General features: G+C 45.2%; 1 protein-coding gene across 3 annotated transcripts in view; it reads right to left on the reverse strand.

The window, feature by feature from the left end:
• Nucleotides 1-500: 500 nt before the first annotated feature.
• The window catches only part of SLAMF1 (signaling lymphocytic activation molecule family member 1), a 34,210-nt gene continuing 19,048 nt past the window's right edge, over nt 501-15,662 (reverse strand). Inside the window, exons 4-8 of one of the 3 annotated variants that reach the window (XM_045981992.1) lie at nt 14,845-14,981; nt 13,933-13,967; nt 11,998-12,081; nt 4,581-4,673; nt 3,132-3,165 (exon numbers count right to left, since the gene is read on the reverse strand). In XM_045981992.1, the coding sequence (XP_045837948.1) occupies nt 3,132-3,165; nt 4,581-4,673; nt 11,998-12,081; nt 13,933-13,967; nt 14,845-14,981 (383 nt within the window). Of the gene's footprint in view, nt 3,166-4,580; nt 4,674-11,997; nt 12,082-13,932; nt 13,968-14,844; nt 14,982-15,662 lie in introns of all 3 variants that reach the window. The other 2 variants (XM_045981990.1, XM_045981991.1) reach the window with 2 other exon arrangements.

A 15,662-nucleotide genomic window follows, 5' to 3' on the forward strand; every position in this document is an offset into this window, starting at 1 on the left:
ATTCTGAGCTGCAGGTTCTTATCTTTGGCTGGAAACGTTCTACTTCATTTCCATTGTTACTTCCAACTTCTTGCGTAAAGTAAGCCTGCACTCCTCCTTCCCGAAGCCAGAGTTCGGCGCACGTCCCAGCTGCTTCCCGAGCATCTAGGAATGCTAGAATGTCAGCTCTCCTCAGCCGGTCGGTGCGGAGCTGATGAGAGTCCAGCCGCCGCTTGCGTTGAGTCTGGACTCGGCCCTACGTGTTCCGATCGAGAAGCGGCGCTGGGGATGCTGGCGCGGGGTGGACCGTATTGCTCCATCTCCCTCTAGCGGCTGCCGCAGGGAACGCGTCACAAAACCCTCTCTGGCTCTTGGGACTGCTTTTAGGGGGCTGGTTCTGAAGATGTCCACCCAGATTTCGTTGGGGTTGGAGGTAGGCTTTGGGCATCAGTGTTTTTTTTAAAGGTACCCTGGAAACTCTACTGTTTGTATCACCGTGGGAATATTGGCAGGTGTGAGCCCATACAGCTCTCCTCTCTGGGGGAGAGTGGCTCCCGACTTTGGTGACTTGGGGGGCACAGAGCTAACCTCTGCTCACACCCTAGGAAAGGGACAGCGTCACAGTTCATCAGACCCAATCAGCCACCCTCTGGGTTTCACAGCTGCAGAGACACCAGGCTGTGGGACGTGTCTTGCCATATTGCCATGTTATGAAACTTCCAGTTAACACAAGACAAAAGGGCAAATTCCTTGATTGATTGTCCAAATTTTATTCATTTCCAGGAGGTAGAAACAAAAACTCAGGAAGAGACGTAGCTTACTGTCATCAGGGGTTCTCCAGCGCGCCTAGGCCCTGTTGACCAATCACATGGGTTTGTAGGACCAGAGTAAGTGTCCTCAGGAGGGACTATACCCAGTTGCATTTTGGAGTCCAGCCCCTTAATACCAAGAATGGTCAGTTCCTCTTGAGTTCTCTAAAATTCAGATCAAAAGAAAGATTAGAAAAGAAACATGGGGAAGCCGGACTCTATAGTATCAGTTTCATTTTTTTAGGCCTGAGGAAAAGGAACACTCCAGCCCCACCAACAGTGCCTTGGGGGGACGGGTGTGAGCCGAGGGGTGCGTGCTTTCCCACGTGGCCCTGGAGCCTGATGGTGCAAACCTGACATCAAATGTCATTTGAAGGACAGCCTGAAAGTCCACAGGATGCAGCCATCCTCCTCAGTGAGGTCTAGAGCCTCTCTCTGCCAGGGAGTTTTGAGGGAAGAGCTTCCTCTCTCCTCCTTTCTCTCCTTCCTTCCATTGGGCAGAATTCGGCCACAAGAAAAAGCCAAGCATGAGAACTAAGGGGCTAGAACAATCCGAGCTGTGGTAAGGGTCTGAGTGCTCATCACCCCAGGGCTTACAGACCCTCGATAGTAGTTTCCTCGGTTTCTGAGAACAGACAGTGAGCTTACGTTTATACGACATACAGTGATTTTTTTTTTTCTTTTCGCCTGCTCAGCATTCCGTCTCACTCGCTTGTGTCTGTGGAATTCCCTAACTTGTAAAAGACTGATTTTACCAACACTGTGAAAGGGGAACATGTCAGATATTCAATTCCCACCCTCCCGTGGAGGCAGAACATGGTTGCGTGACTTCGCCCTGGCCACTCAGTCCCAGAGTCCGAATTAGAAACCAGAAAGCAGGAGATGAAGGGATGTGGGAGAGGTCACTCTGGTGCAGACAGTGCGCCAGCAACCCTGACTTTCCAGGTCCAGAGGAGGCAGGGTAGGGGTGGTTATCCAGGAAGATGACCCAGCCAAGCAGCTGGGGCCGGGTCCTTGCGCTGAAAAGCTGATGCCCTCATACAGCTGCGACATGGCTGGTGATTTCTGAACCAGGGTTCACCAAGGTCTTCCAAGAACCGACTTAACCAGTTTCACTAAGAGCTTACATTGAACTGGGCCTGCCTGAGAGCAGAGAATAGGAAAAAAAAGAGGACTTTGCCAAAAGAGGCTCTTTCTGTCTGCAACCTGCAATTTAAGTTATCCAGCATGCAATTATCGGATGCTGTTGGGTCACAATATGTTAGTTTTCTAGGTCAGGTTACATTTCTTGTGAGAAGGGGAGTGCAGGTGCCCGGTAAAGACCCGGATGACGCGAGGCCATGGGTCTGAGCGGATTCCAAGCATGGTGAGAACATCTTAGCGGAGGTTCCGCAGGCGCTGTTCAGTGGAGTAAACAGAGAAGTAGGGATTTAAAGATCACTTTGAGGAGTAAAAGGTCAGCCTGGGACAAGTCCTGAAGATGCCACGTTCCTTGGCAACAGCACCCCCAAACGCTTGTCCCGTCTCTTTAAACCTCAGGGCATCGGCTGGGAATACCTTTAAGTATTCTTAAATCCTTAAATATTACATATGTAATATCTGTGTTATATAATATTAAACTTAAATATTCTAGAATTTTTTAAGAATCTTGGGTGATTTTGTTTCCATTATTCAGAGCTCAAAGACTTCACAGTCACATCGTCAGTTTATTAAACCCTTCAGCTTCTGCGTTTCGCAAATAAAATACTGACTCTATTAGCTTCTTTCATAGAATAATCTCAGAGTGCTCTACCTATGATAAAGAGTTCACCCTTCACTGCCCGTCCAGAGAGAGAAAGCGAGGCACAGAGCCTTGATCAGGTCTGTGTGGATCAGATCTGTGTGGAGCGGGGTCAGCTCCCGGGACCAAGCACAAGCAGCCAAGACGTAAAATGTTCCAGATGTTGCGGCTGGTTGGTCAGCTGTCAGAGGTACTGGAGGTCCCAGCTTCCTGCCTTTGGCTCTTATTGTCCAGTCCCGGCAAGAAGCAAGACGCCTGGAGGTCTGGGATCCCTGGACCCACGTTACTCATTCCATCTGCTACACCACAGAGCTGGAAAGTTATCCTATAGTTCTCTCTTCCTGAGGACCAGGCTGAGTGCTCGGAAAGCCTCAGTCCCTTGTCCATCCCACAGGTGGCTGTGGACAAAGCGTCACCGAGGAGTTGATCTGCGAAGAGTACAGGTGTGCAGAGTGTCACGGGGAGCTTGGGACCTGGAGCCAAGTTCAGCGTTTATTGTGGTCCCTCCAGATTCCTTCAGAAAGTCCCTTCACTGAGTCTGTGGTGTCAGCTCTCGGGAAGTGTCACACTGGCATAGACTGTGATGGAACTTGATTCCTGGGGGCAAAACAGAAGTCTGTGAGTAGAGGCACCGCCTTCACAGGCTACAAATGGAAACCGTGCTGCTTAGTAAAAGGAAAGAGTCTCAGATTTCAGGGGGTGCAGTCACCTGCTGGGAGGAGCATCCGAGGGCTCCAGATCCCGTCCAGGTGTGTGCTCCCCATCAGGGAGACCCGGGAGAGGTTTCTCTTTGCTTTCTTCCCTGACCTTGCCTTATAAGGAAAACCATTTGTTTTGCTATTGGCATGGGGCACCGTTGGAGGAGCCAAGAGAATCCTAATTCGCTGAGCTTTGGGAAGGGATAGTGAGACCCAAAGAGAGAAGGAAGAACTGGAGCAGAGAGGGGGGGAGGAGAGACAGGACAGCAGGCAAAGATGTTTTCTAGGTAGAGTAGATTCAAGAGTCAGAGAAAGGAGAGAATGGAGGAATTCAGGAGGTTGTGCTGCGAAATGTGAAATACAACAGACTGTTTTTGATGAAGAAAACGTCACTTAAAATCTGTATTATTTCTTAAAGCTTTTTAAAGTTAGATTCATGTGTTTCTTTCCCCATAGGAGAGGACAGTGTCTCAGAATTGACCTCCAGATGCAGACAGGGCATCCTCCCAGGCATTCCCAGGAATCTGTCCTTATAAGCACTTTGAGGGGGAGGGGTCCATGTAGGCATTTCTGTGGACTTTTGATCCTTAATTATCTTCTAAAATGCTTTATTTAACAGAACCCCACTGGAGCCAAGATATCAGCCCCGAGTTTACTTCTGTCCTTTTAGGAAAAGGAACAGTTGCTGTCGGAAACTTAACCTATGCTGATCTTGCAGCAGGGGGAGAGGGCAAGTCTCCGCCTGGCTGCGCACCATATTCTCTTTGGGCTCATGCCAGACACCACTCCGCTCCTAGAGATTCTGATGCAGCTGGGCTGGATGGAACCCCTGCATGAGCCCTTTTTACAAAGCTGTCCTGTGATGCCTGTTATGCAGCTGAAGTCAGGAGCTCTTGGAATCAAGATGCAAATCGCAAAGGTAAACATGCTCTGGGGTCCCTTGGGGAGGTGCTTTTTAATGTGTAGATGCCTGGTTGGTCACCATGGACATTCTGACTGAACAGAATCCTAGGAGAAAGTTCCAGAAATCTTTATTTTTAGCAAATATGCCAGCTGATTCTGATGACAGCTTTTTGGACAGCTCTCAGAGAAACACTAGCAAACAGAGAGAGAGCTGTGTCCCCATGTGAGCAGCCGGGGGGGGGGCGTGCTCCCAGAAGTCCCGCGGCCAAGGCCACGGAGGATCCCTGTGACCCGCTTGCTAGGGCCTGCCTTCTCCACTTCAGGAGTGTTTTATCTTGGCTCAACCCAGGTCCCACCACTCCCTTCCTCCACCTCCTCCCTGTGGAGAGGAGGCTCAGAGAGATTCCTCACCTGGACAGGGTCTGGGACAGGTTCTGCAGCAGCGACGTAAATGGTGGTGCAGGGGTCCTGAGCTGGCAGGGGATCAGGTTTCTTCTGAACAGACTATAGGAGAAGCAAAGAGGAGGAAATCAGATGAGCAGAGCTGTTTCCATCCAAGTCTTCCCAAGGACAAGCACAAGACCCAGAAACTTGGAGCTAGAAAGCCCCTCCGAGTCAACTGGCCCAGCCTCCTTCTCAGGTGGAAATGCTCCTGCAAATTCCCCAGAATTCAATTCCCAGGGTTTTGCTTGGACTCCCCAAGTGGCATTGCGGAGCTCACAGCCTTGAGAGGCAGCCCACGGCACCAAGAGCACTCCCCAGATGTTTTAAGTCTTCCTCGCCGTGAACCGGAACCGGTGTGCCTGTCACCAGCGCAGTGGAAGGGAACAGGATCTTCCTAACATTTGTCTGGCTCCTGTCACCTACAACACACCAAGTTCATCCCAGCACACGCTGCTGCTCCCACTATTCCGGACTCTGACATGGATTCCTGTGACGTCTCTTTCCTGCCCCCGTGCTGAACTTCATAGTAAGCATACATATCTGGGTGTTTACAGTGTTTTCCACAGGGGCCACATTTGTCTCCCGTCAACTCTGCACATTAAATCCCATTGTCCCAGATGGACAAGCGAAGGCTCTGAAAGACTTAGTACTTTCCTATGTGTATGTGTAAGAAGTATCAAAGCCAGGAGTCCCCAGAGGCCCCTCAGCTTGGAGTGCATGGTCTTCTCATCATGCTGTTCTTCTTTGCCTCCCCCAACTTGTAATGACCTCTCCTCTACCTGAATTCCCCAGATATTTAAAGTCTAATGCGTACATGATGGCACGTAACTGTGTGATATTTAAAACACTCTCATTTATTTACATGTTGTTTTTTCAAACAGACTAATTATTCCCATAGTTCTTCCCATTCCCCACAAAAGTAGTGCCCCGCACATTTTTAAAGAATCCGTTGATGTTACTTTAAATGACTTATAATCCATAATACCAGGATGAAGTCAATGTAGGGGTAAATTGAGACCACATCCCCGTAAAACAGAGGTAACAAGACTTATGCCAGGGAAGTCATCTTTTCAACACGCTTCAGGGGCCCTGCTCTAGCACAGTGCTGCTCCCCACTTCTGGATGTAGAGCAAGACCAGAAACGAAACATGGGCTTTAACATGAAAAAGCTCAGAATTATGGAATTGAAAAAGTTTATTGGAGGGAAGAAGATTCAAGGTGGGACATGATCTTTCTCTTTATATATTTGCTGGATTGTCTTGAAGAAAAGGAATTAGATTTGTTCTGTAGAGCCCTTCAGGTTTAAGCCAAGATTGGGATTTGGAAGAAACATTTTGTTTCAACATAGTGAAGATCTTTCTAATACTAAGAGATGCTCAGCTGTGGAGTGGATTGCCTTGGGAGGCAGAGAATTCCCCTTTACCAGAAGTGCCTGGGGTGGACCAGGGCTTCTCACACTTGAAGTGTATATGCATTCCCTGTGTCTTGTTAGAAGGCTGGTTCTCTTTCAGAAGACTTGGGGTAAGGCCTGAGCTTCCGCATTTCTAATAAGGTCCCAGGTGATGCTCATGCTGCTTGTTCACAGACTGTACTTTAGTAAAAAGAAGCTAGCCAACACTTTGGAAGTAATAATGAGAAGATAACTCAAGCAATAATTGAGTGATTCAACTAGATGACTTTCAAGATCCCATACAACTCATAGATGCCATATTTTGGAGAAAAAAAATGAATTTAAGGGAGAAGTACTTTTAATAATGAGATAGATGAAGACAATGTGAAACAATTTAATTAAGAGACCTTTATCCATCCCTGCCTGTCTTCCTGTCTGCAAGGACTTTGGTATGACCTGACTTAGGGACACGGGGGAGAAGTTAATAACTTACGCTTTTAATATTTAGTTAAGAAGTTTTGGAAAGGAGGAAAAAAGCATAAGGAAACCACTTATAGTCTTTCCACTTCAACACAACATGGTTAGCACATTGTTAGTGCTCCCTTCAGGATTTTAACCAGGACTTAGAGAATTCTCTTAAACACAGTTGTAATAACTTAGTACATTTTTTATGCCGGTGTCTTCAGTTAGGACATAAGTCCAGGGAGCATGACTTACAAGAAACCCCAGGGATGTTATTCTCACATATTCTTCATAAACAGTGTCCCCAGACTTGTACAAGGCAATAGTCCTGATAGGACCTACAAGAGTGCCCTAGCGGACAGCAAATGTGTGTTACATAATTTCCTTGTTACCCTAGTCTTTATAATATCACCATTATGAATAAGAACAAAGGAAATATTAACATTTTATCAATGTCCATGTTATTAGTCTTTATATCATAACATATAGCTTTGCAACTATGAACAAAGAGAACTGTAAAAACGTAGGCAAGTGTAAATGCATATTGATGTGTAAAACAATAACAACGATGTCTCCCACATTGAAAACATACATAAAATTAAAATAATGGCCAAAAACCGTACATAAATCAGAGGGTGAAGCTAAAGGGAAGATGAAGTATTGTCCAGGAAGAGACTAAATATTAGACTTCGATGGGTCAAAGATGCATTTTATAATTTCCAGGTTAGCAACTAAAAAACAGGAAAAAAGGTTGCTTAATTAACAAAAGGGAGGAGAATGGGATAATAAAAGTATAATTTAAAAAATTCCTCCCTCAGAGGAACCCCTGACTCAGATAGCTTCACCCATGAATCCTACCAAATATTTAAGGGAAAAATAACATCAATCCTGCCCAAAGGAAATATACCCTGTAGGAGCTTGAACTGTGACCCCCAAAAGATAGATCCATCCAGAATCTATAAATTTGGAAAAGGATCTTTGCAGATGTAATTAAGGCAAGGAATTCAAACTCAGGTCCCGCTGGATTAAATCCAGTGATGAGGGTTCTTGTAAGAGACAGGAAGGGAGAAGACCCAGAGATACAGAGAGAAGAAATGTATGTGGAGATGGGAGCAGAAATTCTGTAGCTACATGCTGATGGATGTCAAAGGGTGCCTGGAACCACCAGAAGCTGGGAGAGGCAAAGCAACACTTTCAGAGGGAGCATGGCCCTGCCCACACCTCCATCTTGGACTTGTGGCCTCCACAACTGTTAGAGAATGACTTTATAGCTTTAAGTCTCCTTGTCTGCAGACGTTTGTTATAGTAGCACTAGGAAATGAACCTGTACTTCTACTCATTTTGTCAGGTAGCATAATCTTGGTTCAAAACCTCACTGGGGTGTCACAAAAGAGGAAAATTGTAGGCCAGTTGCACTTGGAAACCAAATGGGTCAGTAACAGCATCCTCTCAACAAAGTATTAATAAAATAAGACCCAGCAATATTTTAAAAGGACCATACTACATCATTTCTGCTCCAGGAATGCGAATGTGGTGTAGTCTTTGTAGATCACTGTGGTTCCGCAGATAAATAAAAAAGATCAATATAAAAAATCCAGAAGATTATATCAATAGATGCAGAAAAGGTGTTGATAAATTTCGATGTCTATTCCTTAGCAGACTAGGAATGGAAGAGAATGTTCTCAGTCAGGTGAAAAGGTAGCTATAAAAGCCTTCAGCAAAAACCATACTTGATGGTCAGATGTTGAAAGTTTCCCTTTTGCGTTTGGAAAGATCCAAGGATGCCTCTTTTAACACTTCCAATCAACACTGGGTAGGGTATCTCAGCCGGTAAAAACAGGAAGAGAAGTTATGTGATTGAAAATGAAGAAATATACTGTAATTTCTTTTTACAGATGATATAATTGTGTGCAGAGAAAATCTAAGTCATCTATAGATAAATGACTAGAATTTATAAGTGAGTTTAGCAATGTTGCAAATATAAGGTTAAAATACAAAAATTAATTGTATTTCTATGTATCTATAACATATAAAACTCAACATTTTTTTAAAGATTTTATTTATTTATTTGTCAGAGAGAGAGAGCACGAGCGAGAAACTCAACATTTTTAAAAAGATAATGTTGATGATAGTATTCCAGAAATCTCAAATGCTCAAAATCCAAGTAATAAATTATGATGAACAAGTCCTCGTATGCAAAAAACTATAAAACATCATTTAGAGAATTTAAGAAGACCTACATGAAGGAAAAGATGTCTTTTTCTGTGAATGGAAAGACTCATTACTGTAAGTATGTATGGTCTTCTCAAAGTGATCAATGCAGTTCTGATTACAATTCCAGCAGGATTTTTAGGTGGAACTTGACAAACTGAATCTAAAATATATAGGAAATGCAAATGACAGAAAATGGCCAAGAACTCTTGATGAAGAACAAGAACAAATGAGAAGACATTTTGCCGGACATCAAACTTGTGATGAATCTGTCATCGACAATGAATTTGTAAAGACTGCATGGCGTCAGCGCGCGTGCCCACACGTGCCTGCGTAAACACACAGGCAAAGGGTGCAGGATAGAGAACCAAACGATACAGAGATCCTCACGTTTACGGACCCTTGGTTTGTGAAGAAGGCAGCACTGACAGGGGCAAGGGGGATCTTTTCAATATGTGGTTGATAGGACAACCATTTGGAGAAAAATGAAACCTGACCCATCTCACACCCTACTCCAAAAGTCATTTCAGGTACATAACAGATATAAATGTGAAAGATAACACAGCTTTTAGAAAATGATAGGATATCTTCATTACCCAGGAGTACAGAATGATTTCTCAAACAGGACACAAAAAGCATTATCTGTAAAGGAACAGATTACTGAATTGCTCTACACTGAGTTAAGAACCTTTCTTTATCAGGCGTCACTGAGAAATTGCAAAGGCAAATCACAGAATGGGTGAAGGTATTGGCTAAAATGTAACTGCCAAAAAAACCTTTTTTAATTAAAAAAGAAAACAAAATGTAACTGCCAAAAAGCTAAAAATATATAAAGAACTCACACTAATCACTTTTTTTTTTTTAGATTTTATTTATTTATTTGACAGAGAGAGATCACAAGTAGATGGAGAGGCAGGCAGAGAGAGAGAGAGAGGGAAGCAGGCTCCCTGCTGAGCAGAGAGCCCGATGCGGGACTCGATCCCAGGACCCTGAGATCATGACCTGAGCCGAAGGCAGCAGCTTAACCCACTGAGCCACCCAGGTGCCCCACTAATCACTTTTTTAAAAGCCTGACATTTGGGGCACCTGGGTGGCTCAGTGGGTTAAAGTCTCTGCCTTTGGCTCAGGTCGTGATCCCAGGGTCCTGGGATCGAGCCCCATGTTGGGCTCTCTGCTCAGCGGAGAGCCTGCTTCCTCCTCTCTCTCTGCCTGCCTCTCTGCCTACTTGTGATCTCTGTCAAATAGATAAATAAATAAAATCTTTTTTTAAAAAAAGCCTGAAATTCAAAGGAAAATGGGCACAAGATTGAACAGGCACTTGAAGACAGAGGATATTAAGATGACCAATAAATAAGAGAAGCATTGTCCAACTTCCTTAATAATTAGGGGAATGCAAAATAAAACTATAAAAAGACACATCCTGGGGTGCCTGGGTGGCTCAGTGGGTTAAAGCCTCTGCCTTTGGCTCGGGTCATGATCTCAAGGTTCTAGGATCAAGCCCCACATCGGGCTCTCTGCTCAGCGGGGAGCCTGCTTCCCTTCCTCTCTCTCTGCCTTCCTCTCTGCCTAGTTGTGATCTCTGTCTATCAAATGAATAAATAAAATCTTAAAAAAAAAGACACATCCCACAGAATGACTAAAATTTAAAAGGCTGATAACACCTAGTTTTGATTAGATTGTGTAGCTGGCCTAAAAGTAAACTGGTGCACTCACTTTGAAAAGCAGTTTGGCCTTATCTAGCTAATTTGAGGATATGCATACTGTGATTCAGCAATTCTACTTCTAGATACATACCCAACAAAATAGTGCACGTATCTACCAAGAGACACACATGTGAATGTTCATAGTTGGAATTTTTATAATAGTCTCAAACTGGAAATAACCCAAATGTCCATCAATAGTCGACTACAGAAGTGAACTCTAGTAATTCATGCACCGATGTTCTATAAAGCAGTGAAAATGAATGCATGATATCCAAGCACAAAGACATACGAATCTCATGAAAGTACTATTGAGGGGGGAAAAAACACACCCAAGAGGAAAAATACTGTAGAATCCCATTTTTATAAAGTTAAAGAAGGAGAGAGAGAGAGCATGCACTAAAACACATTTTTAGAAGTCAAGATAGTGATATGTTTGGTCAGGAGAGAGAGAATAGAGATGAAGGGGTAGGCACAGGAGGTCTTGTGGGGGGTTGCTGTCAACGTGCTGTTCCTTGATCTGGGTGGTACTTCTACGGTATTAGAGTACTCGTACCGAAAGAGGTAATTTCTCCTCAACTAGATCTGTAGATTCCATGCAATCTTAATAGGAATTTTTCCCTTTTCTGATACTTGAGAAGCTGATTCTGAAATATGTACAAAAGTATAAAGGGACAAGATGAAAAGTGTTGGAGAAAAAGAAGGTGGGAAGATCTGCCTTACTAGATAACACGATAGGGTAATTCATTGAGTTGACATTTATACTTGGTGCACTGCTGGGATATACGTCATAGTTTACCATAAAAAGAACAGCATGGGATAGAGTAGATAGGGAAGGCACTATGCTAAAGTTGAAACTGGTTACCTAAACGTGTAATTGCAAAGGTGGAGTTCGCTCTTGGGACTCCTGTATTTAAATGGCGCTTGGTTCTCAGCAGCCGTGATGGCCTAGGCATTAAACCCTCCAAGCCACTAAGGGGCAGCAGAAATAAGAGCTTTGTCCTAGAGTCTTCTGAATGGCCAGATTCTGGCCTGCAGGTTACCTAGAATTGCCTTCATGTCTGAACAACCGGAATATCTTCCCATCCAACCATATTCCTTTAGCCTCCCTCTTCCTCGAACAGTTCTGCTCCTCAGCTTCACCATGGCTAGTTTTTTATCCCTCTCCCCTGGTCCAATCGCTTTCAGTCAAGCTTTGCCTTCTTTCTTCTCCACCTGTATATCACCTTCTATCTCCCCAGCCAAAGTGCTCTGTCTCCACGGTGCTTTGCAAACTCCTACACTTCCAGACCAGCACATCAGACAGCAGCCTTTCTGGACCTTCCCTCTGCCCTCAAGCCTGCACCCTTGTCCCTAGAGAGGGGAGAGATTGGTAACAGGGAACCACAGACACTTGGAACTCCGGGGCTGGAGGAGTCATGTGTCATGTGCTTCTTGCTTCCTCATTTTTCCCTTATGAAGACACGGATGACCAGAAGATTACCCCGTGTTTTCCACTATTTCAAGTAACAAATAGTCCCATCTGGCACTGAAGTGTAATGCATTTTGCAAGGTGGACTGGCCAGGAATCCCACGGGAAACAGGACAGGCCCACCCCACACAAAGAAAATACAGAACTTACACCTGATTTCTGGACTTGGGCATAAATAGTAAGGCTTTTTGCTTCCGTTGTTGGCTGGTATTGATTTGCTTTACCTGAGGAAAAGAAACCACAGTGGTTATCTCTGTCTGACCTGCCCATAAACTCTGCTCGGACCTGTGTGGTCTATACCCCCCACCACATACCCACCTTCCCCAAGCAATCGCCAAGGAACAAATGCCAAGTCCCAACCGGGCTCCGCCCCCATATGTGTCACATGACCTTAGGTTAGTTACTCCATCTCTCTACTTCTACTTCTCCATCTGTGAAATGGGACTGAAGTGTCTGCCCCCCAGGGTTGTTGTGTTGATCACAGGAGATACTATTTGTAAAATGTTTAGAACAATGCCTGGCACATAGTAAATTCCCTGCATGTGTTACATGCAATTGGAATGCCATCCAATTATTTAATCTCTACTGTTTAATGTGCATATCTGGTCTCCTAATAGGATTCTGAGTTCTCTGAGACTGGGCTCATTATCCTTTTATTTATTTATTTTTAAGATTTTTTATTTTATGTATTTGACAGAGAGAGAGATCACAAGTAGGCAGAGAGGCAGGCAGAGAGAGAAGAGGAAGCAGGCTCCCTGAGGAGCAGAGAGCCCGACGCGGGACTCGATCCCAGGACCCTGGGATCATGACCTGAGCTGAAGGCAGTGGCTTATTCCACTGAGCCACCCAGGCGCCCCTCATTATCCTTTTATACTCTCCTGCTTATCGTGCATTGCCTCACTCGGCTTTCTCACCCCTCTGTTTCTGGGGCCCTTGCTACCTCTTACCACAACTGTAAAAGATGTAGACTGTGCACAGGACTGTGTCCTGAAGCACGAAGTTAACCTTTGTCAGCAGGACATCATGTACTTACATCTGCCCTAACGCCTATTCCCAGCTGCTCCTAGTGCTGCCCCCTGCTGGCCACAGGGCTTAAACATTGACGTGTTCCTTCACTCCATTAAAAGATTTGTCTATGTGTGTATGCGTCCATCCATCCGTCCGTCCATCACACACCTGTTTATGACCCATCGTCTAACCATGGACGCCACTGTATTGGGTACTTTCTGTGCATGGACTCATGGGTCTCCACAACACCATGCAGTCCATAATACCATCCCCATTTAGCAGAGAAGAGCTCATTCACCGAGTCATACAGCTTGTCAGGGCGAAGTCTGCATTTGAATGTACGTTTGTCTGATGCCAAACCCTATGTTTTAAACGACTGTATTCTGGATATGAAACTGCCAGGGAAACCATCTGAAAACCTTCGGAGCCAGGCAGCACTTTGGAGGGGACAGCATTAGAAGGTGCCAACAGAACCTCTGGAGCAAAGTCTTGCAGAGGGCACAGCAGTTAATACAGGTTTTCCCGCAGGTTTGAGGCAAGGCTTTCATGTGCCTGGTTTACAAGGAATATAGGACAGCTGGAGACAAGGATGGCTATGTGTGCAGAGGAGGGTGATGGGGACTTGTGTGGAGATGGGGGCATCATTCCCTTCAGAGCACAACCATGCGAAGGGCAGAATATGGTTGAGGATGTGAGTTAGGATGCCCGCACCCACACCTGATAGGTTAGCATGGCTGCGTTAATCTCCGTTTTCTTGATCCTGGTATCTCACTGTTTCTTTATTATCCAAGCCAAATGTGGGTGCCCTGCCCCCACTGCCTTGGGCTCTTATCACGGTTTCTGTCTGAATCACCCTTCCCCCACATCTCCCCATCTAACTCTTAGTTGGAGGAAATGAGATAAAAGTAGGTAGCTGTGCTGTGATCTAGACTTTCTTACACAAGCCAACCCAGCGAGGGTGCTGTGGTAAGGGCTTTTTTGAGAAGGTTACACGTGAGAACATGATCTTCTTGAGAATAAGATCAGCCATCAAGTTGGTGGTGTAAGGACCAAGTCCTGTCCTCACCCTGGGAAGGCCAGCCCGGGGACCTGTCCTGGCCTGGGGGCAGGATCTTCTGACTCCGTGTGGGTGGGTGATGTAAGTGTGGCCAAGCATATTGCCGTGATGTGGAATCAGGGGACACCTTGGAGGGGAGGCCAGGAGACACATCCTCTAGGCACTCAAACTGCAAGGGGAGAACTGGGCCTTAATAGCAACCCCGGGTGATTTTCATAGTCTTTAGTTTGGCCTTAAGCAACTTCACGACTTGTACAGTTTCCCAAGATGAGTCAGAATTTGTGCAAAAATGTTGGTAAAGAGTGTTCCCTCTGCTGTGGGTCTTCCCAGGGACACGTGAGCCTTGCTGGTGGCACGTGGTCTGGTTCTTGGGAGACATGGTTACAGCTCTGATCCTCCCATCTCTAGCTGGGTGACCTCGCACAAGTCACGTGGCTTCTCTGTGCCTCTGTTACCCCACTGCTAACTCACATAGAAACAATTAAAGTACTATTCTCAAAAGGATAGTAGAAGAATAAAAAGAGATTGTAGAAAGGTTTCAACCCTTGGATGAAAACATCCTATTGTAATGTCTTTTTTTAGGTCCATAATTATAACTCTTCTTGAATGAGATCCAAGAGTCCCCTGGATTCTGTGTCTGGTGAACATTGTCAGGTTGTCTTGCCGGACCCCTTCAGCATCCTGTACCTTCCTCCCGTGTGGTGTTTGTGCTAGTGAATGTGAATGACCTGTGTCGTGTCTCCCACGTCCAACCCCTGGGGCTCAACCCTCTTTCCAACCCCAAGGCCTAATTAGGGCTCAGGACATATCGAATTAGACTGAGCAAGGTCCCAGGTATGTGCATTTAGTGTTATTGCAAAGGTGTTTCCGGCAGAGAGCTGGAGTGGGCCAAGCAAATCTTTGCCTGTGCGGAGAGGTTCCCCGTTTACCGCAGAGTCTGATACGAATCTCTTTATTGTCAGACACTTACCTCTTCTTCTCAACAGCAATATTACCACCTCGAGAATCAAGACGATACCAACAATGCCCCCTATGAACAGCCCAGCATAAAGTCCCCATTGTGTTGATTCTGAAAAAAAAAAAAAAAAAAAAAAAAAAAGTCAAAGGGCAAACTCAACAGTACTGTAAGTTTAAAAACATCCTTCACGGAAGTGGGGAGACCAAGCCCCATGTTCTCTGTCTGTATTGACTCAGGGGACACATCCATTCTGATGGTTTCAGACAGCAGCTACAGACCACTGATGATTTCCTGCTCCTTCTCTTATCCTAATTTCTCTCACTGTATTGGCTTTCTAATTGCCTATGGAACTGTCCTAACTTCCATATAGATTTTTCTACTCAAATGTTTGATTTGCACCTGGATGACCACATACCCAAAATCAGACTCATCTTTGTCTGTCCCGGGCCAACATCTCTTGCCCATCTCCCTGGTTCTAAGTCTCTGGGGGGTCCTGCATCTGTTTCAGTAGAGAGAACATGCCGCTTCCATCTGCTGTCCCCACACTCCTACACCACGCTCATGTGATGCTGGGAGGAAGAACAACCGACTTTTGTTCTTTAAAAATAAACATAATAGTGCTATTATTGTCCTCCCATGCAAATGACTGTGTTGAACCCACTGAACCTGAACCGGAAGAAAAGCATGTATGTTTTCTTCTCAGATTCCGGTGCTTAATACAGGTCCTAGAGTAGCAGTCAGCCAGATGCAAAGTCATGGAGCCACTTTGTTTTTTCTTCCTCTCCTGTACCT

This window comes from Meles meles, chromosome 17 (genome assembly GCF_922984935.1).
Source record: "Meles meles chromosome 17, mMelMel3.1 paternal haplotype, whole genome shotgun sequence".
NCBI classification, from domain to species: Eukaryota; Metazoa; Chordata; class Mammalia; order Carnivora; family Mustelidae; genus Meles; species Meles meles.